Source organism: Quercus robur, chromosome 3 (genome assembly GCF_932294415.1).
Source record: "Quercus robur chromosome 3, dhQueRobu3.1, whole genome shotgun sequence".
Taxonomy (NCBI): Eukaryota; Viridiplantae; Streptophyta; class Magnoliopsida; order Fagales; family Fagaceae; genus Quercus; species Quercus robur.
This window is the reverse complement of record NC_065536.1, coordinates 15,885,557-15,910,501: the sequence shown is the minus strand read 5'-3', so window position 1 is coordinate 15,910,501 and position 24,945 is coordinate 15,885,557. Positions and strand designations below refer to the sequence as shown.

The 24,945-nt window shown below is 33.7% G+C and overlaps 2 protein-coding genes and 1 pseudogene across 4 annotated transcripts; 2 read left to right on the top strand and 1 right to left on the bottom strand.

The window, feature by feature from the left end:
* The first annotated feature begins 646 nt into the window (after positions 1-646).
* Positions 647-2,767, top strand: LOC126717270 (extensin-1-like). Its single transcript, XM_050418792.1, has 2 exons — positions 647-1,062; positions 1,447-2,767. Exons 1-2 carry the CDS (start codon positions 712-714, stop codon positions 2,452-2,454), a joined length of 1,359 nt encoding a protein of 452 aa, XP_050274749.1. The 5' UTR covers positions 647-711; the 3' UTR covers positions 2,455-2,767.
* A 2,384-nt stretch (positions 2,768-5,151) lies between these two features.
* LOC126717269 (putative laccase-19) lies at positions 5,152-9,995 on the bottom strand. Of its 3 annotated transcripts, XM_050418791.1 has the most exons (6): positions 9,682-9,995; positions 9,401-9,494; positions 8,812-8,905; positions 7,803-7,954; positions 6,396-6,639; positions 5,152-5,776 (listed from the first exon to the last, which is right to left on the bottom strand). In XM_050418791.1, the coding sequence occupies exons 3-6, from the start codon at positions 8,881-8,883 to the stop codon at positions 5,681-5,683; spliced, it is 564 nt and encodes a 187-aa protein (XP_050274748.1). In that variant the 5' UTR covers positions 8,884-8,905; positions 9,401-9,494; positions 9,682-9,995; the 3' UTR covers positions 5,152-5,680. The 3 variants fall into 3 exon arrangements, with proteins under 3 accessions (XP_050274748.1, XP_050274746.1, XP_050274747.1); XM_050418789.1 differs by lacking the exon at positions 8,812-8,905; XM_050418790.1 differs by lacking the exon at positions 9,401-9,494.
* A 7,961-nt stretch (positions 9,996-17,956) lies between these two features.
* LOC126719310 (pentatricopeptide repeat-containing protein At1g06140, mitochondrial-like) lies at positions 17,957-20,283 on the top strand (annotated as a pseudogene).
* The last annotated feature ends 4,662 nt before the right edge of the window (positions 20,284-24,945 follow it).

Below are 24,945 nucleotides of genomic sequence, written 5' to 3'. Positions count from 1 at the left end.
TGTAGTACACAAAATGTAGAACTGATCCTTGATGTATCGCTTGGAGAAAAGAATTTGAAGCCAAGTTACTCAAAAAATGTAGTGACATGGCAGGAAAATAGGCAACACAGAGTTTCAAAACATGAGTTACATGTTCTTGGGTAATTTCGATACAAAGTACTTGTTGCAATTAAATCAGGCATTGTTGCTAAAGAGTAACATTCAGTCTAAGTAATTTAAGGTAAAACTGAATTTATATAAGTTCTCTATTATTTTTATTTTCAGGGTTATTGTATATATTAACTCCATGTCCCAACTCTTATCCTCATCTACAGTGGACTAATATGCTGGTTCCTGCCTTGTGCCCAAAACAGAAAGGAACAATCACGTCAGTTTTCATGGAGTTAAAAGTGATTCTCTGGTTGGACGCGATTTAATAATACATTCTACAGAGAGTGCAAAACTAGCAAGTGCATGTGGAAAAAAGGTTCTCATTCAAGGAGAGTTACGTAGAATATGATTCTTCATCTCATGTAAAGGGAATATGAAAGCGCATGGGAAAAAGTAATACACGCTTGCGCATGCAATATGGTTGAATATCGTACCATATCATGACAAGTGAGTGAAATGGAATATTATTTTCCTATTTTAAGGATGATTCATGACTCGTTTAGAAACTAAGAAAGAAGTCCCATTCTTTGAGTAATTGAAGTTTTCACACAAAGAAAAGTGATGGACAGGCATGGTTTTGCGTTTAATGGCTACTCCACCAACAATGGAGTTGCACCGCGTGCTGATGAATGGAGGAAACCAAGCTATGCCTCCGATGATGGTTACGGGCCTGATATCACTGATGTTATGGGAAGGAAGGCGCCAAGCATTCTGCGCACTCCCAGCCACGACGCACAGAGCTTTTACAGATACAGTTCTCCACCAAAGGCTGAGCCAGAGAAAGACTATGATTATGGGCTTAATTTCCCCCTAAAAGCCAAGCCAATGAAAGATGATAGATACAAAAATAGCTCCCCACCAAAGGTTCAGCTTGTGAAAGACTATGGATCAAGAAATAGTTCCCCACCAAAGGTTGAGCTAGGAAAAGATTATGGATCGAAATATAGCTCCCCACCTAAGGCCATGCCTGTGATAGATAGTGGATCTAGCCATAGCTTTCCTCTAAATGCCAAATTAGTGAAAGAATATGGATCTAGAAATAGCTCTCCACCAAAGTTTGGACCAGTGAATGACAACGGATCTAGACGTAGCTCCCCACCAAAGGTTGAGATTATGAAAGACAATGGATCCAGAAATAGCTTCCCACCAAAAGCCAAGCTAGGGAAAGACTATGGATCCAGAAATAGCTCCCCACCAAAGGTCGGGCTTATGAATGAGAATGGATTCAGACATAGCTCCCCAACAAGGGCTGATCCCGTGAATGACAATTGGTTCAAAAATAATTCCCCACCTAAGGCATGGCCTATTAATGGGTTCAGACATAGCTCTCCATCAACGGCATGGCCTATTAAAGACAATGGCCTAAGACGTAGCTCTCCACCAAAGCCCAAGTTAGTGAAAGACTATGGATTCAGAAATAACTCCCCACCAAAGGTCGAGCCTGTGTATCTCAATGGATCCAAACATAGCTCTCCACCAATGGGCTGGCCTATGAATGACAATCGATCCAAATTTAGTTCCCCACCAAAGGTCGGGCCTATAAATGACAACCAATCCAGATTTAGCTCCCTACCACAAGCTCCCCACTATGGATCCAGAAATAGTTTGTCCCTACCAAAGGTGGGACCTGTGCTTGACAATGGATCCAAATATTGCTCTCCACCAAAGGCCAAGTTAGGAAAAGACTATGGATCTAGAAGAAGCTCCCCACCGAAGGTTGGGCCTATGAATGACAATCGATATAGAAATAGCTCTCCACCAAAGTTCGAGCCAGTGAAAGACTATGGATTGCAAAATAGCTCCCTACCAAAGGCCAAGCTAGCGAAAGACCATGGATCCAGATATAGCTCCCCACCAATGGTTGGGCCAATGAAAAGCAATGAATCTAGATACAGCTCCCCACCAAAGGTTGTGTCTGTGAAAGATCATGGATATGAGCCAGTGAAAGAATATGCATATGCTGATGATAAATGGCAAATTCCTGGGAGTACTCCAGATCATCATCGCCCACAAAAGGCTGATGATTTCAACGACTGGGTCAAGGTGAATGGAAATATCGTTCAGAATGAGAATCATGATGACTACAGTGGCTATTATGGAGGCTGGGTTATGCCTAGTCGTTCAACATGGGTTGCACCACTAAGTAATGATGCCACTATTGCCCCTCCACTTTATTCCTCATACACAGCACCAGTCTCGAAAGGGCCAAAGAAAAGTGCCTATGCTGAAAGCATTGAGAGCATAGAAGCGGCAACGGGGTATGGATACTTGAACTCATCACCTTGGCCACTAAACAACTGGTGAGACTTACACAAGTGACAACCACGCATCAACATTAGAGAATTTGCTAGGAAGTTGGTAGTACAATGATTGCCTGAGCCTCGAAGTCAAATCTTCCTGGGATTCTTTATTAAGTCTATTTGGGATAATCTAAAGCTATTACTACTATCTATTTTTATGAACTTATAGTTTGTGTCTCAGGTCAATGGTTCCTGAGAGGTTATTTACGGGTCTGTTTTCTTTTTCTTTACTACCAAATTAGTATATACCTGTGCTTTTATGAGTAAATTGTCTTAATACCATGCCTATGATGGGTGAATCACCTAAAATTTTGGGTGTTTGTGTGTACATAGAGCTTTTAAGTTCACTATTTTCAGTTGTTAATATCTCATAGATCTTGGGTAATTAGGTTTCCAGCTGTTTCCCGTGAGTGTGCAAAGAAAGACGACTATCACAAAAATTCTGAGATGTTGAGGTTGAAACAATTTGGGTTTAATGCTCGTGAAGTATTGTCATTGACTGGTACCCTACTTGTGCTGATTAATTGCATATAGGTCTATATGAGGGATGTAATCATGTAATATTAATTCAGTATTTTAGGCAATATGACTTAAGACCTTATGGCCAGTTTGGATAGAGGGAGAGGAATAAATAAGTAGAGTTGGCTGGAAAGACCAAATGACCTTTAGTATGAAATTGCAAAGAGGTAAAGACCAAGTAACTTTTATTATGGACAAAAAGTAGAGATTACAGTTTGTGATCAATGACATTACACTTTCAAAAAAATAAGTAAATCATTGGAATGATTGTTACATTGCCTATTATAATCTACTAAACATATCCTAAGTAACAAAAAAGCTACCTTCATTACCAAGCAATGTTGAAGTAGCCGACGTATGAGGAATTTAATGTGTAGCTTAAAATTCATCAATTTAGGTATACATGAAAAATAGGTAAAAGTAGAATATATATAATACTGTCATAAATCCATTCGAAAAAATAAATACAACTAAGGAACTATTAGAAGAAGAAGAAGAAAAAAAACAACAACAAAAAAAAAAAAAAGGAAATTTACTTGATATCCTAGAAAGTTGGCTTCCATATCTCCACCATCGCCATATAATGGTCCTGTTGAGATTGGACCTGAAAAAACACTATATTTCAATTATGATCTCTAAAGCACAGATTTCAATTCCCGAAATTAATGACTCTAACGCTAGATATTGGCAAATGTTTTTGAAAAATTAACAATTTTATATCTAAAAAACCATTCCATTCAATTAAATATTAAATTAATCGGCATAGCATCCAATCCAAGAGAAAGAGAGCCTCAGAAATGTTGATCATTTGGAGAGCAGAATCTGGAAGTTCAAGCTATAAATTTAAAAGGCAAAAGTTAAGGGATGTAACTCACGAACCATATATATAATTAAGGAGATTGCTAGAATATTTGATGAGTTTTTCCTAATATGATGCCGGCCCATATTTTGTTTATGAGAAGTACTAATCTACTAGAAAAAAGTTGGTTAAATTACTAATTTCTTTTGTATTCAGCGTATTGGGTAAAGTTCAATTCGATCACTTCGTTTTCTTTCTCAAAAAAAAAAAAAAACTATTAATTGTTTAAAATATAATCCACTCCTCTTAAAATAAATCAATTTCAGCATTGAGTTCCTCTGCGTTTGAATTTTATTAAAATTGATATGATTTTGAAATTTCCACACTTCCGTAAGAAACTTTTAACTTGTGCTATATAGACCACATTTAAGTAATTTCAAAAAAAATTTAATCAAATGGAAAAGTCAAGAACGAAATTGACTTGAGTTTTAAAGTTGAGGAACTAAATTAGCGAATTGATAGTTGAATTGACATAACTAATATTTAAGGGACCATATTGAACATTATCCTTTAGTTGGAGGATAAAATTAGTAGTTTAACAAAAAAAAATTTTAGAGCCACTGAAATGACATAGGCAACTTTCTTAAAGATACAAGGAAAACTTATCCAATTGATATGACTAGCTGTTCTTAAAACAAGGGGAGTACAGAAGCACTCTTATTTAATTTATGATAGATTTGGTCTCCCCACGACAGAACCAAATAAAAATCTTCTACCCGATTTTTAATATTCTAAGTTAAATACTAGGAGATATCAACCAGTTGAGTTATAAAACTTTTAGTATGTATAATTTTTTTTCTAATAATAAAATTTTGTTATTTTATATGAAAAAAAAAAAAAAACTTTATGGTAAACCATGATTAGTGAAGAATTTTTATTCAAATATAAACATACACCCACTAACAAACCTCTAAATAAATTTCTTTATAAAGAAAACCTTATTGCAAAATTAATGCACCACCTAAATATGGTTTCAAGACTTTCACTTATATATAAGTATATAACCTATATCCTTGAAGGCTTGAACACAACCAAAGAGTGGGACAATGGTTGCTAAACCTATGTATCAATTGTACATTGGTCCTTATTGACCATGCTCATTCACATACTTGTCTTGGAGCTAATGACTTTAGCATGCTGACAATTATACTCAAAAGTCATTTATCAACATTTTAGCTTATACTTATCGTAGTAATTAAGTGATGATGGCTAAAGAATTAAAACCATCAAAGTGTAAATACTGAAAGAAATTAATAGAAAGATTATTTAGTTAAGTGATGATGACTAATGAATTAACACCACTTAAATGTAAGCACAGAAAAATTAGCAAAAAAGATTATTTAGTATTATTTAATAATAAGCAACATTTCACTGTTCAGAAGCTCAGCCCATCCCAATTACATAGAAGCTAAAACCATGTAGATCGATGCATAGGGTGATTATCTGCAACCCCAACTTTAGTTACTTGAAATACTATCTCAACTACATCGTTATAATTTACTGTCAAAGACTTCTGTAACACTGATAGTCAAGCTTCTTGAATCTTGATAACCTTTTTTGGCATATTGATACGATGTTCTTTGCTTGCTAAGCTCCTTAAACGTATTGTAAATTTGCTAGCAGCGTCTTTGTCATTGTAGCTAGGAAGTTTTAGGATGGGAATAGATGATGAGGTAGTATAATTGCCTTTATATTGGAGAATTGCTGTAGTGTTGGTGCAATGTAATATTGACTAGGAGATTGATTGGCTGTGACAAAAACCTCCATTGTTTGTCCTGGAGTTATCATGATATAATTAGTTTTTATTGGTTTGATGTATGCACCATCAATCCCAACAACTATGAAGTAGTGCTTAGCAATTCCAAAACATTGTTCTACATTCGTTATGGAATTGATTATGCGTAGAAGATAGGTCTGCCATAGTTAACTGGTAGACGATATGTAGTTCCTGCAAAATAAAGTAATGACAACCATCATTAGATAAATTGGTTTCATAAACCCGAGAAAAAAAAAAAAAAAAAAAAAAAAATTTTTAAAATATAAAAAATTATGTGTATTTTTATATTTTCAATTAAATTTAATTATGTGGTTTATTTGGCCAATGCAACAAAATTTCAAAATCTTGTGGTTTACTAGTTTATTGGCTAATGTATGGTTATATCTTCTAAAGTGTTATTATTGAATTTAGATTAAATTACTAATTTGGTCCTCCATATACCATATATTAGAACATTCATAGAGGTTTTCTGGTTGACCATTGATAGTGATAGCATCTGAGATTTTTGGATCACCACCAGTTGTGAGAGCTTCATCAATTATTGTCATCACATCTCCTTTATAACATTTTGCTGTGAGTAAATTAAACCCAAAGATGTTTAATTCATACTTTCACCAAAAATAACAGATAAATAAAGTTGTTTAATAGATAGCGTTGGTGTCAATGTGGAAGTTTCTTATTGTTACACTAAGAACCAACAGATAAATAATTAAATATGTGACAGAATATATTCGTATTTCACAAAAAAATATGACAACAAAAGGAGTATCTGAAATTTTAAATTGCATACCAGGAACAATAGCCTCTTCTGCATAAGGCTTAGGAAACAAATAGGTGGTTCCCAAAGTAGGTAAAATAATAATGGCGCCATGTTTTGTGGCACGAGACCAATCACTATGTGCATGCCACCATAGAGTTCCTTTTCTATGAAAAATATTATCTCTTGAGTGAAGCTTGTATTAAGTGGAATAGGACACTTCATAATGTTCTTTAGTCCATCTGACCATGGATTTCTTGGTTGTCGGATTCCATGCCTGTATAATTAGCAAAGTTCTCTTCACAATTAGAAGTCTATTTCATTTAATGCTCTCATCATGGTCACATAAAATGTGGTAAGACATAGTTTATAGGATCATTGTATTGTGATTTATCACTAAATTATTAAAAATGTTACACTTCATTTCATCTACTCCGGCTAACTTTTATCCCACAAATCTAACTAGGTGGCACTATTTTTAACATTAAGAATCTAATATCTTTGACATACAGCATTACATTAATAATAAAAAAAACACAAAAAACTAGACACGTATAAGGAGAACATGTATTATGAAACTATTGGTCAAAAGCATGATATAAAAGATCTAAAGTTAGGGAAAAAAAATTAATAATTTAGGGATAGGAAAAAATATCTTTTTTAAAATTTAGAGACAATAAGCGTAACATTTTTAATAATTTAAAGATAAAAACCATACTTTTGAAATTTAGGAATACTTTTTCGGATAATTTGATAGTTAAGAGAGAGAAATTGGTTCTAGAATGTCTCTGTTGAAAACATAGGTGTTAATTGGTTGAGTTTCAAGACTCTTAACAAAATTTAGTTGTTGAAAAATGTTTTTTTATGTAAATTTTAATTAAGGGCTTAACCTAAACAGAAATAATTAGTTAAAGCAACTAATGCCGTGGCCTTAACATGTGGAAAAATGATGTGCCCTTTGTCAAAGGAGACTATAATATTTAGAGAAATTGGTTGTCAATTAATAGTGTCATTTGTCGCTAACTGAGCCAAACAGGCAATTTGGTTTTATATACCAAATAGCATGTACCAAGGGGTTTTACAGGCTGTATGTTCCTCTTTTTTTTTTTCTTTTTTTTTAAGTTCTATAGTTATAAGGAGCGAGCAGTGAGATTCAAATCCTAGATGTTTTTATTGGAAACACTAGCAAATGTCCACTAGTTGATTTACAAGACTCTTGACAATATGCATTTTTTATGTTAAAGTAGAAAAATAAAAACTCTTTTAACCTGGGTCAATGGTGTTTAACCCTCCAACATATACCTTGCCTAACCATGCCTAACCTGGGTCAATGGTGTTAGGTATGGTTTTTCAATTCATTATCAGCTCTTTACTCAACACCACCTTTCTCTACCACCACAACCCTCCAACATATATGAGAGAAAGAAAGTTTGAAATTACCAATGGATTGTGATTCCATATTTTCCACGATCGTGTATATTAACAAAAACAGTATCCCATTTGTGATCTGGAATGGTTGGTCCAGGGAAATTATCATTTACAGATGACACAGTCTTTGTGCTGCAGAGTCTTCTGTAATTTGTGTCCTTCATCTGCCATCACAAATCCCAAGAAGGAAAACAAAATAGAAGTTTAGAGGAAGTGCAATTATTAGTGAATTTCAATCATAAAACTTTATTTTAAACTCCTTAATTTTCATATAGGTTTTGACTTTTGAGCATGAAAATCTCATGTGCGTTTGAAATTTAAATGAAAAGCATAAAAACATCAAACCATTTTTCAAGTTAATTGAATGAGTAGTATTACAGGTATTACAAATTTTATTATATTAAGCTTACAAACTAATGCGTTACTAATAATAAAAGGACAAATTTTGTTTAATCAATTTTTCTAACTCAACTCACTAGAGAACAATGAGAGAAATGTGCCTTTATTTTGTGATCTTCTTGAAGTGTTCATAGTGTAAGTAGCGTCCACAAGTGGATTTTTCAAGCAGCAACACCATTAACGTACAATTATATCAAAATTTCAAACACCTATGCCCCCTCTAAAAAAGTATAAATGTCAAGTCTACCTCTTTTTAAAAAAATTTAGAAAATTTCCTATTTATTAAGGAAGTGTCTAGACCTACGCATAATTGGAGTGTTCAAATATGTTATATGATTAAATTTATTATCTCCTAATCATATAAGATTTTGAGATTTCCAACTAGGACACATTTTTTAAATAAATATCTATAATTTATCAAGAAAGGAAAATGGCTTCTCTAGAAGAATGATCCCGCATTTTGGAAGAAGGATTCAAATGAATTTCAACCATGTGATGTGAACATCAAATATGTTGAGCAATAAAAACACGATAATTTAAAGAATAGGCTGAAGCAAAACTTATAGTATATTAGCATGTTTAATTTACCAATTAGATTGCAACAGTTAATAAAATTACTTACAATGAAGTTCATTAGCTCAACTGATAAAGTCTCTTGCCGAATAACTGATTTAGATTCAAATCTCACATTCATCAATATCAATTTGTATCTTGACCTGATTGAGAATATTGATTAAACTTACTATTTAAGTTTAGCTTAAGTTTGTTTCTCTAAAAAAAAAAAAAAAAAAAATTAGCAATTGAGCTAGAAATATTCTTAACTTTACAAGTCTACCTCTTTTTAAAAAAAAATTATAAAATTTCCTATTTATTAAGGGAGTGTCTAGACCTACACATAATTGGAGTGTTCAAATATGTTATATGATTAAATTTATTATTTCCTAATCATTTAAGATTTTGAGATTTCCAACTAGGACACATTTTTTAAATAAATATATGTAATTTATCAAGAAAGGAAAATGGTTTCTCTCGAAGAATGATCCTGCATTTTGAAAGAAGGATTCAAATGAATTTCAACCATGTGATGTGAACATCAAATATATTGAGCAATAAAAACACGATAATTTAAAGAATAGGCAGAAGCAAAACTTATAGTATATTAACATGTTTAATTTATTATTTAGATTGCAACAATTGATAAAATTACTTACAGTGAAGTTCATTAGCTCAACTGGTAAAGTCTCTTGTCGAATAACAGATTTAGATTCAAATCTCACATTCATCAATATCAATTTGTATCTTGACCTGATTGAAAAAAAAAAATAAAATAAAATAAAAAATAAAGGGAGGACACCTTTAACATCAAATTATGCAGGAATGGGGGAACAGAAAACAAGAAAACACCACTACTCTCCTTAGTGGAGTTGTTGCCTATAAATTTCAATTTCAAAATATAGTGTTAGAAAAGAGTAGTTGGAAGGTAAAATCTTACCAATAAAATGAACCTTGATACCATCTCAATTCAATTTCGCCTTTTGATCTATGTTGACCTAAGCTTCCCATTAGAAATATATAGTCCGTTTGGTTTGAGGGAAGGAAAGGTAGAGTAGAGTTGGCTAAAAATATACTCTTCGCTCAGGTCAATGGCTTTCTAGGAGAGTAAAATCTGTGAAAAAAAAAATAAGAAAAAGAAAAAAAGAGAAGCTTTCTGAATGATCTAGTGCAACACTATAAAGAGGATCTACAGAAACTATGGATGTATAGACAGTGGGACAACATTAAGAAAGAAGACTGATAAGTGATAACTGAAGTGAGAGCTTCAATGAGTTTCATTTATAGAGTTCCAATTTTTCTGCAGTACATAGATTGAAGTACAGACCTTGTACTACATTACTAAACCAAGTTTAAATAAATAAAAAATAAAAATGTTTTAAGGCCAATAATAGAAAAGTCTTCATCATTATCGGTACAACTCACCATATTCTCTGAAATATATAATTTTCTATTATTTTTGTCGTTAACTTCATATGGTAATTAATTCATGTTTGGTTAACTTCTTTTGGAGTAATTACACCGCTACAAATTATTTTATAATATTTTTATAAATTGTTGATATAGTCAATTAATACTAATTCTAACCACTTCATATCTTTGATGCGATGATTACTCTATAAGTATAAATACTTGTGAGGTGTGGGGGGTAAAGGCCGGAGTTTAAACCTTCAAGAAGAAACTTCACACATATATATACTTAGATTAGAATAAAGTATAATTTCTATCTTGTATAAAAATAAATAAATAAATCTCATTTAGGTCCACCACTAACATCATTTTTTCACTTACTAATAAAAACTCGTTAAATTAACATTTTGTTTATCTTATATACCGTTTTTTAAGAACATTATTTTTCTTAGATATAATCTTAATTTTATCCACTTTCAATAAATAGCGAATCTACAATTATGCCAACCCAAATGCACATTAATCTTCATCATGTGCAATTTGCAGGTCGGTTTTTTTTGTTTTTTTCCTCACTTCATAATATATCCACTCTTAACCTGTACATTATAAAGGAAAACGTGATTCAGTTATAAAAGGAATTTTCTTTGAGTGTAAGAGCACTAGCCTAATATGAAAAATGCCATTGACACAATAAAACATACAATTTTTACAACAATTTATTTATGTGGCGAGCGATAAGTAATGGAATTATGAACTGCTAATTTTTTTTTTTTAAGTACTCGCAACTCACGTGAAAAAAATTTTGCAAAATTTGGATATTTTGTGGTTATCTTGGCATTTTTCTCTAAACTAGCGGAGCTAATTGGCCAATACTAAACTAGCGGAGCTAATTGGCCAATACTTGATCGTAGTTGTACTACCACTACTATTACTTGAATAGTACATAGGTGAAAGGGATCCAAAGAATAGGTCCCACAATTATAAATTATTAACCACTTGGCCAATCCTTCGTCGAAAGATCCTTATTATTTTGCTCAAAAAAAAAAAGATCCTTATTATTATTTTTTTTTTTCTTTGAATATAATATCCTTAGTGTTATTGCAGATGTTTTGAAAAATTATTAAGTATTCTCATATTACAACAATATGGTATTTTTTTTAATCTTATATAACAATGAAATACTACTAATTATACAACAATGTAGTATTTTTAAAGTTCAACAATGATATCCACTAGGACCACTACTATATATATAAGAAGAAATCCTCTTGAAATACTAAATAATTATACAACAATGTGGTATTTTTAAAGTACAACAATAAGAACCACTCCCATATAAGAGGAAGTCCTCTTGAATCCGATGTGGGGCGTGTTAAAATTAAAGAAGAAGAACAGTGTTACAAAACAAAATTGTTTAGTAAGGCTGATGTTACATTTAGGGTCTATTTGGATTAAGGAGATAGGGAGAGAGAGTAAAGTAGAGTTGACTAAAAATAGGTTAATTTTACGGTCATTTCTATTCTACTATACTTTACTCATCCTTATTCCCCCTTATTCCAAATAGACCACTAAACAAGGACAAAGTTGCTCCTCAAAAAAAAAAAAAAAAAAAAAAAAAAAAAAAAAAAAAAAAAAAAAAAAAAAAAAAGACAAAGTTTAGCTACAAAATTAGTTATAACTTAAGGCTACAAGCTCACTTAATAAAATAAATATTACAACATATTTTAAAATTTTAACCGTTGAATTACATGTTCTTTACGCCCTTAATACACGTGTTAAATTTTGTGTCAATCGAATATCATTTACTATATGATTTATAAGTTTATATTTTGTGCATAATTTTAAATTACAAAAACTTGCAATTTAAAAATTTTATTAATGACATAGCTATTGATTTTTAATTTTCTTGAAATTTTGCAAATATTGAAGATATAAGAAGAAGATGTAATCCAATGGTGGATTTGTCAAAATTCATCTCTAATAAAAAAATATTAAGTAAGTTTGTAATCTAAGGCTACAACTAATTTTATAGCTAAACTCTGTCCACTAAACAAAATGTCTATGTTTTAGTTGGTTATTGTTTTTTTTTCTATTTCTTCCGCAGATTTCTTGTATATAAGAAATAGGGCCTTATGTCTTTGATTCATTTTGTACGTTTTTATGAAGCAATTAATTTTAGGGATTTATTTAGAGAGTGTGAAATTTAACAAGGGGAAAAATTTATGCCAAGGTATTACAGGTAATCGGTTCACCCTTATTCAAGAATGATGATAAAGTTACAGATAAATATGAGTATTTAATTCCATTTTTGTTTTCTTTTCCAGTGTGCATCCATAATAATGCATATAAATGTGGGGACCATACAAAAAAATAAAAAATTGTGGGAACCTTTAATTAGGTGACATCCAATATATAATATTCTGAAAAACATTGTGTTAGGTTCTTAGTTGTTGGCTAATTTCGTGTTAAATTTTCTTATAATTAATTCTACAATTTCATTGTAACTTGTATTTTGTGGGTGTTTAAGTTGTATTAAGTTACTGAGGTGGAGTGTGCAAGTGCTGAAATTGAAGTTGCTGACTGAAGAATTTCGCTCCTTTGAAATTGGGTCTATGAGGTAATTTGCGGTACGAAATCAAGAATTGAAAAATGGTTGGACAATTACTTCGCCCCGCTCTAGTTTTAAGAAACTGTTCTCATCTAACACAATTCAATTATTTTTCTCCCTGTTGTTTTGAAAGCTCAATTAGTGTGAAATTACTAATATTTGTTTAGAATCCCAATTTTAAATTACGGTTTAATTGCTTTTACTCTAACTTATCTAAATGCAGAACAAGAGTAAATCAAGGGTAATAAACCTGAACACTACTCTAAGCCAAGCAAGTACAATAAGCAATAAATGTAAAACTTAAAAAGTAGAGAAGAGAGATGCAAACACAAAGATAATACCGAAATGTATTATCGAAAAGGAAACAGAAGTACTCGGCAAAAAACCTCTCTGCGGCCCTCCACACCGAAATCGATCCACTAGTAAATAAGTTGAAGTACACGAATATCAAAAAGACCCTCCACACCTAATCTACCCAATGTACTTGAGCCCTCCAAGCTCCAGCTACTAACAGACTTTTCGAAATCTTGTCTTCACTAGTTATTCAGATACCACAATACCATTCGATTGCATCCGCCAAGCCTCATCGGCTTCTCTTGGCAAATCCCCAATACTTCCCAAGCTCCAAATCACTCTCTACCCTCTGAATAGATGTGGGTTGTGATTGGGTACAAATCTCTTCTCAAGATATAACAATGGGAGAGGGAGAGATAAGAGACTACAAGGTTTTCTCACTAAAGGATGAGTAACTCTCTCTATAAAAAGTGAGTGTGTTGTAGAAACCTCTCTAGGGTTTTCTTCTGAATAGCCTCCTTTTACTTTTGTGGACAATGAGAGTATACATAGTATGAATGAAGGGTATAAAAGTCACACATAAAATCCTCCATGCAGAGAGTTTCGTAAATCACTCGTGACTTAGCCTGAGTCATGAAATGACTCACAAAATATAGTTTGCCACTTGACTCTTTAACTTCCAATATGTGCTTCTCATGTGACTTTTGCAAGTTGCACCACTCGCAAGACAAGTCGCAAGATCAACTTCTTGATCAATCTTCACCAACTTAAAATTAAACCCAATACAATAAAATCTCACAAAGTACAAGGAAATAAATTAATGCAATTACAACACTTTTTGTCATGGAATAAGCCAACATAAATGTAATGTGAAAAACCATAACTTAACATGTTCTAACTTCTAACCCGTGCCTTCACTCTATATATATATATATATATATATATATTATATATATACTCTCATTTCCCATGAATTTGAGATACCCAATTTTCATATGAAGATTCGGAGAGAAAAGAACCCATAACCCTAGAGAAATGCCCAAACTTATCTCTCTATCCCTTTCACCATTGCCAAACTTATCTCTTGGGAAGTATTGACCACCACGGTACAATCAAGGAGACTTGGAGATTGCAATGGGAGCTCAATTGTGAATCTAAAGCTAGAAAGGAATCATAGAGTTAGTAACTAATAGAAGTTTAGAGGGTTCGAGTGCATTGTTTGCATCTTGGCTTGGAGGGCTATGTATGTAAAATGTATTGCAACTATCTATTCTTAATCTATTTGAAGTTTCCTCTCAATTTGAATTCACATTGTACTTATATAAGTGTTTTGCAATTGTCGATGGTTGGGGACAGCCAACATAACACTTGTGGGTGTTCTAACGATGACATTTTGGAGGGGGGCACTAAATTGGCGTTGAGTAGGGAATGTGTAAAGTGTGTGGAGTAAAGAATGGGCCTTTTGGGGGTGATTTGTTGAGCTTTAACACACGGGGTTGATATTTTTAGTAAAGAATGTGTCTTTCTTTGTCATTGGGACCTTAGACTCCGAGAATAGACTGAAACAAAATGGGATATCTAGAATTATATAATATATTACCCTTTCAATATTAAGGGTATATATTATACATGTGAAATTACCAATATATGCTAAGAGCTATATAACTCAATTAGTTGGCACCTCTTAGTATTTTCAATAAGATATCCAGGATTCAAATTTTCTTCTCCCAACAATTGAAATATAAATAAATACCAAATATTCCTTACCTCAACAAAAATTGCCCATACAATATGTTCAGCCTTTAAAACCTAATATATATATATATATATATATATAACTGTATTCAATATTAAGATATATATTCGCACCATTGATAGTGGAATGACCAAATTGACACAATAAATAGTTGAGTGACTACATTGAACACTACCCTTTAGTTGAAGGGCCAAGTTATTACTTTAACCAAAAATAGTTTTGAATCTACACAGTTAACATAGGTAACCTTCTTAAAAATAAAATACAAAATAGTTTGACTGATAAGCCTTGTGGTTCTTAACACAATTAGTAATTGAGGGACTAAATTTAACATTACCCTTTGAGATTGTGGACAAGGTGTTTTGAAGGGGAATGTTAGGAACCCCAATAGGTATATAGATAATAATTGTTGTAATGTTGCATTTAGTTAGTTAGGCATTTAGTTAATTAGTTACAATTAATTCCAAGTATGTAAATCACATTTACACATGTTGGAATTATTAATGCTCATGGGGGATAATAGATCCATTAATATAAGGTCATATGGGTCAATAAAATAGTTTTATGATTCTATAAATATCTACTTGTAATTACATTTCCATTCAATAAAGAATAAGTCAATTGATTGCTTAGTGCATTTTTTTACTTCCTTAATATTTCTCTATGAATAGTGACTACCTTGAATTAAATCAATTTTCCTTCAATTCCCATCCATCCCATAAGTTCCTAACAAAAAAATAATAAATAAAGGAATTAATGTGTAATGAAAAAAGTGGGGAAAGAGTCTTACTTATGGGGTTTTTTTTTTTTTTTTTTAGGTAATTATGAGGCCAAAATAAGAAGCTTGAAAATTTTTGTACATCGTTTTACTATATTTGCATTATTTTAAAGTAATGGAACCAAAAAAAAAAAAAAAGATTTTTGGGTTTCTTTACGTTAAATTAAATTATTAAAAAAATTGATTTAAATTTAAATATTAGTAGAAATTAATTGTGATACATTAATAATTGAATAATAGCTAGAATGAGAATGATTGGGGAAATTAATTAGCAAATAACAAAGTAAGAACTAATGGTCATAAATAAAAATTAAAACATGGACAGAAATACCATTGTAAAGAAATGCACTTAATTCAAAATTTTAAATTATATGCCACGTGTGGAAATAGATGTAGGAAGTTGTCACATGTCATCGTAGTATGTTTTAAGAAGGGAAAATGTATCACCTTACCTAAACCAAGTGACAATTGACTATGGATTTCAGTTAGCTCAACTGGTAAAATTTTTTATGGTTGAATAAGAGAAATATTTGGACATTATCAAATAGTCATTGAGATGCATAGTATGTGATTTATATGATTTAGTTACAAAAGATGTAAATCACAAGTTCTTTGTAAACTTAAAATCTTAGTTCGTAGTCAATAATGAAATTAGGCATTTCATCTGTGAAGACTATAACATGTCAACTAAAATGATTTGTCTTGATCATGGAAGTGGAAACTTCTAGTTGATATATTAATATGTTTTAAGTGTATAAAACATATTGAACTGGACTACTATAAGATTTATTATTCTATTAACGACTGTCAAATGAACAATAAATCTCACGACTTTTATTTACATAAATTCTGAATTCTAAGAAAATAGTAAACCCGATCATGAAAGGTATATTACTTTAATATATCAGGAATGAGATCTAATTTAACGGTCAAAATCTCAGTATGTTAGACAACCACACATAATGTTGAAGGAACACATATTCTCAAGATGGAATATAATCTCTTTATATAGATATAAAATATTCCCTTGAAATAAGTTTAATCGGTTTAATTATCCAGAATGTTAGGCCTAACCACTATAATAAACAGTTACTAAAGTTTATATTTTATGAAATTGAATTTCTTAAATATATATGAATAACTTAATAGATTTAAACTAGGTACTCAAGGATCAAGATATAATAATATTCAAAATGATAATTATATATTATGACTATGTATTACTACGAATATTTTTATAAAGGGGTTAAATGTTTAATAAAATCTTAGGATATAATTTATTAATAATGCCTAGAAGGCAATCATATTTATATAGTGATATTAAATATAATTAATGGTAACTTTGGGCTTGTTAAAAGTTGACAGATAAGCCTGAAGTCCATTGGAGTTAGAGTTTTATTTGTCTCTTTTGGTCCCACTCCAAGCCACACACTGAAGCCCAACTAGGCTAGCCCAAAAGGCTAACCCAATTAGATAATCAGTTATTTATTTATTAGGAGTTATTAAATAAAGTAACTGTTAAGGTAATTAAAGAAATATACATATGATTAAAAGAGAAACATATAGATTTCCTAAGTATCTCAATTATTCTCTTGAACAAATACGTATAGAACTGATTGAGAGACCACACATCTTGGGTATATGTGGAATTAGAGTGAAGATTGAAAGTCCATCCAAGTTCAATCTTCATTTGTTTTTTAATTTTACTGCATCAAGTTACGCCTTCCTATTCTTTGTTTCTAAAATATGTACGTTCCATGTTATCTCACATGAATGAAGTAGATCCGCTTATTTCGGCTATGTGTTTTTATATGAGATGCAAAACTGTGTTTTCCTACGATTATGAGTTATGACCAAGAATAGCAGGGCATGAACGTGGGGCAAAGGGTGTAGATTTCTTGCACTTTCTCGTGTAGTCAGCCATGTATACAAACAAAGGCTATTGCGGTGAGAACAGAAACTGGTCAGTTTAGTGTTTCATGTAGTTTTGTTTAGGAGCCGTTAGAGATTTTCCAAAGTCGGTTTTACTTACATTCTCCACCACCCCCACCCCCCACCCCCAACAACTCTTTCTTTGGATAATACTAATAGACACGTGCTTTTTTTTGTTGGTTATGCTGGTCTTTAGAGCTTTTTTTTAGTAATAATGTCCTTACTTTTTAAAACAAATCATATTATATTATCCATATTTACTGTATTTTACTAAAAAAAATTCTTTTAATTTTTTTTTCACAACAAGAACCACAATTCACCTTTTTTTTTTTTGAAAATTTTATAAAATAAAAATGAATAAAAAATTAAATTCAAAATGATAAATACTAGCTTAAAAGTTAAAGCTGTTATAGTATTTTATACACAATTTTAAATAACCTGTCATTGGGTTTGTTTCTCTTCATTTTCACACCAGAAATTTCAGCCCCAAAACACTCTTCAGACTCATTCACTCCTACACCTTACGTACTTTTACTACTTCCTTCATTGATGCCCAATCCTATCAATCATCTTCCGTTGTTTCCAGATTCTTGTGGCTTTTGCAGGAATATACCCAGATGGCCTATTCCACGTCAAATCCATCCATGCTCAGATTATCACCAATTCTGTATCCAAAAACCAATTTTTGGCTACAAAACTTGTTAAGGCGTATTGAGATTTAGGTCGTGTGGGCAATGCCCGTCACGTGTTTGATCAATTTTCCCAGCCAAAAACCATTCTATGTAATGCCATGGTTGGTGGGTATTTGAGAAATGAGTGGTACAGTGAGACCCATGAGTTGTTTAAAATAATGGGGTCATGCAATTTGGCAATTGATAGTTATACATGTAATTATGCGCTAAGGCATCCATGGGATTGTTAGATTATGAAATGGGTAGGGAAGTAATAAGGAACGCAGTTGACAAAGGGGTTGAAAGCGATCAGTACTTTTTGGGGAGTTCAATGAATAATTTCTTGGTGAAATTTAATAGTATTGATGAAGCGCGAAGAGTCTTTGATGCAATGGCTGAAAGGGAATTAATTTGTTGGAATTTGATGATAGGTGGATACGTGTAGGCACACCATTTTAATGAGGCTTTTGGTTTGGTTTTTTGATATGCATCGTTTGGGAATTAGACCAAGTCAGGTAACTATGGCAAGTATAATTCAAGCTTATATGGAAACAAGAAATTTGAAACTTGGAAAATTTGTTCACGGGTGTGCATTTGGATTAGGAATGGGTTATTATGTTTTGGTGCTTACCTCATTGGTTGATATGAATGGTAAGATGGGTGATGTTGAAAGTGCTCAATCAGTTTTTGTTAGCATGCCCATAAGAAATTTGATTTCATGGAAAGTGATGATCTCAGGATTTGTTCAAAATGGGTTGGTGTGAGAAGCTGTTGACCTCTTTCAAAGGTTGGTATTAAGTGGTGGTGGGTTTGATTCCGGAACTGGAGTTAGCCTTCTTCAAAGTTGTGCTCAAACAGCTGATTTGGGTAGTGGAAAAATCATTTATGGTTGTATATATAGAAAAGGTCTAAATCCAATTTGTCTACTGCAATTTTCAATTTGTATTCTAAATGTGGTGCCTCGAAGCAGGCATCAATTGTTTTTGACAAAATGAAAAATAGGAATGTGATTACTTGGACTGCCATGGTGGTAGGATTAGCACAAAATGAACATGCCGAAGATGCCCTGAAGTTATTTACTCAATGCAAGAAGAGGGAGTTTCAGCCAATTCTGTTACTCTTTATGTTTAATCCATTCTTATGCCCACATTTAATTCGCCATGGCTATGCATTTGATGCGGTTAACATGACAGCCCTAATTAATATGTATGCCAAGTGTAAAACGACAAATTCTGCAGAAATGGTCTTTGGCACTGGATCCACTCTAGTGATGTTATTTTGTGGAACTCAATGATAACAGGCTGTGGGATAATGCATGGTCATGGGCATCAAGCTGATGGTGTCTATAGAAAAATGATAAAGGAGGGACTCATCAAGCCAAATCAAACCACATTTGTTGCCGTTCTAACTGCTTGTAATCACTCAGGGCTTGTGGAAGAGGGCTTTACCTTGTTTCACAGAATGTAAAGAGACCATAACATTAGGCCTAGCAAGAAACACTATGCTTGTATTATGGATCTTCTTGGCTGGGCAGGCTGTCTAAAGGAAGCTGAGGCAATGGTCAAATAAATACCTTTTGAACCAGGCACTGTTGTGCTTGAAGCTTTTCTGAGTGGACGTCAAACTCATAAAAACATTGCTATGGGTATACAAACTGCAAATAAATTACTTCATCTAGATTCTGTAAATCCTGGAATTTTTATTTTGTATTATCAAATATTTATGCTGAAGCAAGGAGATGGGATTCTGTAAATTAATTAAATTCTGATGAGGACACGGGACCTAAGAAAACACCTGAATATAGTTTAATTGAATTCAGAAACCAGGTCTACACATTTTTTGCTGGAGATGATTCTTGTACAAATTAGGTTCATATTCATCGATTTTTGGAACTCTTAAGGCTGGAGGCTAAGGCTTCTGGTTATGTACCAAATACCAGTAGTGTTCTCCATGATGTAGTTGAGCCAATGAAGGTTAAGTTGCTTTTAAAAGGGGCTATCGGTGCTGATGTTAATGAGGCTTTTCGTCTGTTTTTTGAAATGTATCGTTTGGGTAGTAGGTTTGTCAATGCTGATGCTGATGTTGATGTTTAAGTATAATTCAAGCTTGCATAGAAACAAGAAATTTGAAATTTGGAAAATGTGTTCAAGGGGGTGTATTTGGATTAGGAATGGGTTATGATGTTTTGGTTCTTACCTCATTGATTGATATGTGTAGAAAAATGGTGATGTTGAAATTGCTCAATTGGTTTTTAATATGATTCAAGAACCATGGTTAGGCTCCTTCAGGTTTTTTGCTCAAACAACTTATTTGGATGGTGAGAAAATCATCCATGGTTGTATATATAGAAAAGCTCTAAACTCAAATCTCAATTTGTACATTGCAACTATTGATTTTTTTATGGGATGCAATTATTGATTTGAATACTAAATGTGGTGCCATGAACAAGGCATCCTTTATTTTTTACCAAATGAGTGTCTGTTTGGCTCCAGTTTAAAAAGTTAGTCTATTGTACTATTTAGCTTATTTTTGCTATTATTCATGGGTCTCACTGCACTTTTTGGTACTATTCATAGGTGCTATGTCATTCTAGTAGGGTTAGCACGAAACAGCGTAATGGACATTTCAAAAAAATAGTAAAATATTATTTTGGTTCCTAAATTTTACAAAATATTTATTTTTATTCCTTAAACTTTAAAAAATTCATTTTTCGACCCTACACTATTGAAAATGTTTTATTTCTATCCATAGATTTTACCAAAAATTTATTTTTGTTCCAAAACTATTATTAAAAAAATTCATTCCTATTTTTGTCTCTAATCTATTAAAAAAACAATTACAAAGTTTAAGGATTAAAAAAATTATTTAGAGTTTATATATCAAAATAGTATTTTATCCAAAAAAATATCGCCTAAATTTGCATAATAAAAAAAAATCTACCAAATTCACTAATATTAAAAATAGACTGAATTATTTAATTTCACAAATTTTTATTCTTATCTGTCCATACCACATTAAACAGCGCATGAATATCTATGCAATCAAGGGTTTCATTCAAAAACCTTTTTTTTTTCTTTTCTTTTGAGAATGAAACCTGGGAACTTTTATTCGAAAATTCATAAACGTGTAATCATGGTACATAAAGCTTTCTATATGATATATCCTAACCAAAAATTGATGTACAAATTAGTAGAAAAAAAAAAATTATAGCAACATGGACAAAAAAAAATCAAAAATCAAAAATTAAAATCACTCGAAAAACCAAGTCTTCTTCTGAACAATATGTTGGTATTTTGCCAAGAAAACCAAGAATGCAATGAACCCGGCAAGAGCCCAAGTCTTTAACCCTTTCTGGAACCAGCAGCAATGGTTTCTTGAATTGTTGTTGTCGACTTCCATTCCCATCATCTGAGTCTTGAGTTTGGAAATCTCCGAGGAGGCCGAAAAATGCAAGACGATCACCAACACGAGCGGGGTTGCTCGGACTACCCAACCAATCTGTGATCCTAAAGTAGATTTCTTGACGCAGTACATGCGGTTGAAACGCCAATTAGAAATACCAAGAAACATGGAGATTATGACCAAGAATAGCAGGGCATGAGCGTATGGCAAAGGGCGCAGAGTAAGCAACTCTGACATTGAAGGGGGTTTCTTGCACTTTCTCGTGTAGTCAGCCATGGACACAAACATAGGCTATTGTTGTGAGAACAGAAACTGGGGTCAGTTTGGTGTTTCATGCAGTTTTTTTAGGAGCCGTTAGAGCCTATATATAGAGAGATTTTCCCAAAGTCGGTTTAGAAGCAAAATTTCAAACTCCCATGGGTGGTTTATTTACTATTGTATCCCCAATCCACTCTTTCTTTGGAAAATACTTATAGACAACGTGCTTTCTTTCGTTGGTTTTGCTTGCTTTCCGAGCATAGTTGGGAATACCCTGCTTTTTCTATTTATATATTTACTTTTCAAAAACAAATAATAATTAGATTATATATTTTACACCATAATTTATTAAAATATTAATTTTTTTATACACAACAACCAGCATCAACTTTAAAAAAATTAAAAATAATATCTTTATAAATCTACACAATTATAATAACAATCATTTATTTTTACACAATTTTACATAACATGACTTAAGTGAATTTTAAGTTTGGTTGCAGTGATACTTCTTCTATTATATAAGCAACTGAAGCATTCATATTAATCTTTGTAAAATAGAAAAAGCTTCACATTTTGCCCAACTAACTTACCTCTTTTATACTTCTTAAAAAAAAAAAAACTTACCTTTCATATTAATTTATGTGTAATTGTATAAAATTCATCTATATTTACAGTTGTGGTTGCACGATTTTCCTGGCCCAACTAGTGTTGATTAGGCCCTGGCCCAAAGCGCAACCCACAATAATTATTTGTAGAGGATGGGTCAAAGAACTTGGCCTCAGTGAACTTGTTCGGTCTTATGCATGGGCAGTATGGTTTACAAAGGAAAATAGAAAAAAACCGGAATGGATCTTTCTCAAGTCTGATTTTATTTCTTTTTTTGTTCCAGATACAGATCTCCCATCCCCCTCTTTGAGGGACTCCACTACATTATATATTTTTCTTCTTTTCATCCCAGCCTTACACCTGTTAATCATCCAAGCATCCACTCGAGCACCTGTCCCATCAGACGCCCTCATCAGACCCTTTGTGAGTTGCAAAGGCCAAGGCGGTACTGTTCAGGAGTCTTTTCCTCATTAATGCGGCCAAGAGGGTGGTTGGGGCGCAATTAATGTGGTGGTAGCCTTCCGTGAGATATTTTGAATTTAATTCGTTTTATATGTTGGGAAGACGAGCTGAAATGGCTGGGGCAAGTTTCTCGTCTGGGCTTCGCAATGTCCGAGGAGGAGTTACTCCTCGGACAGGTTTCCTTGATGCTATTGGGGTTGAATAGCGCTTCACATGAGGCTTTTCGTTGGACAGGACGCTCCTCGGACGGGCCTGAGCTTGGAATAGCCCATCATTTTTGGGTCGGGCCCCACAATAGCCCCTCAAAACTCCGGTTTTTACCTCCCTCCGAGGGGAAAGGCGGGGTTTTGATGTTTGTGAGTGGAGGGAAATAAGGAGATCGTGGGGCGCGCGTGCGGACCGTTACTTTTGACGCGCTACAATTTACGAGACGTGGCCATTAACTTCTGGAGGCGTTATGTTCCCTTCATCCAACGGCTTGGCGTGGATCGAACGGCCATCGTTTCTTCCCGTATTTCTAGGCAGGGATGATCTTTTCTCTCTCTCCTCCCGGCTATATAAGACGTCAGAGGGGTTCGGTTCCTTCTTTCATCTGCATTTCACAAACCTCAAAAGACTCCAGAGAACTCCATCGAATCCCAGAGATACACGAACACTCGCGTCCGTTACGCCGCCGTAGCCGTTTTTGTGAAGCGTTTCGTCCAAGAGAGATTTCCAGGCGTCCCCTTGAGCGTTTTGTGAAAGTACCAGTACATTTCGCTTTTCTCTCCGTTTCAATTCCCTCCTCGGACTCTACTTTTCTTTTCAGTCTTTACTTTCATTTCCCCAGTTCAGTTCAGATGGGTAGATTCGAAAAATTAGTAAAAATTTCTGCCGCTATGGAAGCCTTTAGGGCGAAATACCACATTCCCCCGAGGGTTGGGCTGCGGCACTGTCCTCTTGAAGGAATATTGACAGATAGAGTTGAGGGAGAAGTCGTTATCCCCATGATTGCTTTCATAGAGGGAGGGATGACACTTCCCATGCGTAGGATCACAAGGGAATACCTGTTCAACCATAGGTTGACGCCGTATCAGTGTGCCCCGAATATGTTCAAGATACTAGGCTGTGTAGATGTCTTAAACAAGCGGATGAATCTAGGCCTCACTTGGCACGATGTGGCTTATCTGTACGAATGTCACCGCCTCGGGGATGATGGGTATTATCTTAAATCCCGGAACGAGGACGTTAGGTTGATCTCTTGTCTTCCAGTTTCCAATAAGACCGTGAAGAATGACTTCCTCATTGCTTCTGGGGAGTGGTTCGACGGTATTCACTGTCCAACTCGGGCAGGAAACCCAGGTGCGGCGCTTTTAGGATTGATCCTTTTTGGGGAAAGGATTTAGTGTTGAGGGGTTATTTTTTTTTTTTTTTCTTGCTTTCTTTGTAATTGGAAAATTTCATGATCTGACCTCACTTTTCTTGGTTTGTTTGCAGACAAAAATCACGTTGCTCCTCGGATAAGACTTGTGAACGTGCCAGCGCTGAACTATCTTCTCAGGTCGGAGATTTACGTTACCGGGGACGGACAGTTGCGTGCGGCCCATCTGGTTTTGGGCTATCAACCTCTGAGCAGCGCTTTCCAGGCAATCGGTCACGCTATAAGGGCTGGCAGCCCGAGGCTGGCCAGAATTGACGTGTCCCGGGACGGATTCCTAGTTGACCACGATTTGCCACCAGTTGTGTTGCCAGGTGTCAGAAATCCCCACTTAGCGGAGCAGTTACCTCCGGTACACGAGCCTGGTGCTGCTGTTTTGGTTGAAGAAGAGGCTGAATCATCTCGTCTTTCCCTTGAAGAGGAGATAGATAAGTTTTACTTCGAGGAGGAAATTCAGCAAAACCCCTTGGTGGAGTCTTCTAATCCCGAAGTAGAGCAGGACCAACATTCCGCAGTTGGTGTTCCCTCAATCGTTATCTGCTCGGACGATACTTCAGACGAAGAGGTAGAGCCCATGGCAGGAAAGGGAAAGTCTCTAAAGGAGCTG

Excerpts from the sequence above, each read along its gene's own strand:
- LOC126717270 (XM_050418792.1), top strand. The coding sequence starts at position 712 with ATGGACAGGCATGGTTTTGCGTTTAATGGCTACTCCACCAACAATGGA. Across the intron at positions 1,063-1,446 it reads GAAATAGTTCCCCACCAAAG|GCATGGCCTATTAATGGGTT; the intron begins GTTGAGCTAGGA and ends TCCCCACCTAAG.
- LOC126717269 (XM_050418789.1), bottom strand. The coding sequence starts at position 9,752 with ATGGGAAGCTTAGGTCAACATAGATCAAAAGGCGAAATTGAATTGAGA. Across the intron at positions 9,495-9,681 it reads TATCAAGGTTCATTTTATTG|GTCAAGATACAAATTGATAT; the intron begins GTAAGATTTTAC and ends TTTTTCAATCAG. Across the intron at positions 5,777-6,395 it reads AGAAGAGGCTATTGTTCCTG|GAACTACATATCGTCTACCA; the intron begins GTATGCAATTTA and ends TTTATTTTGCAG.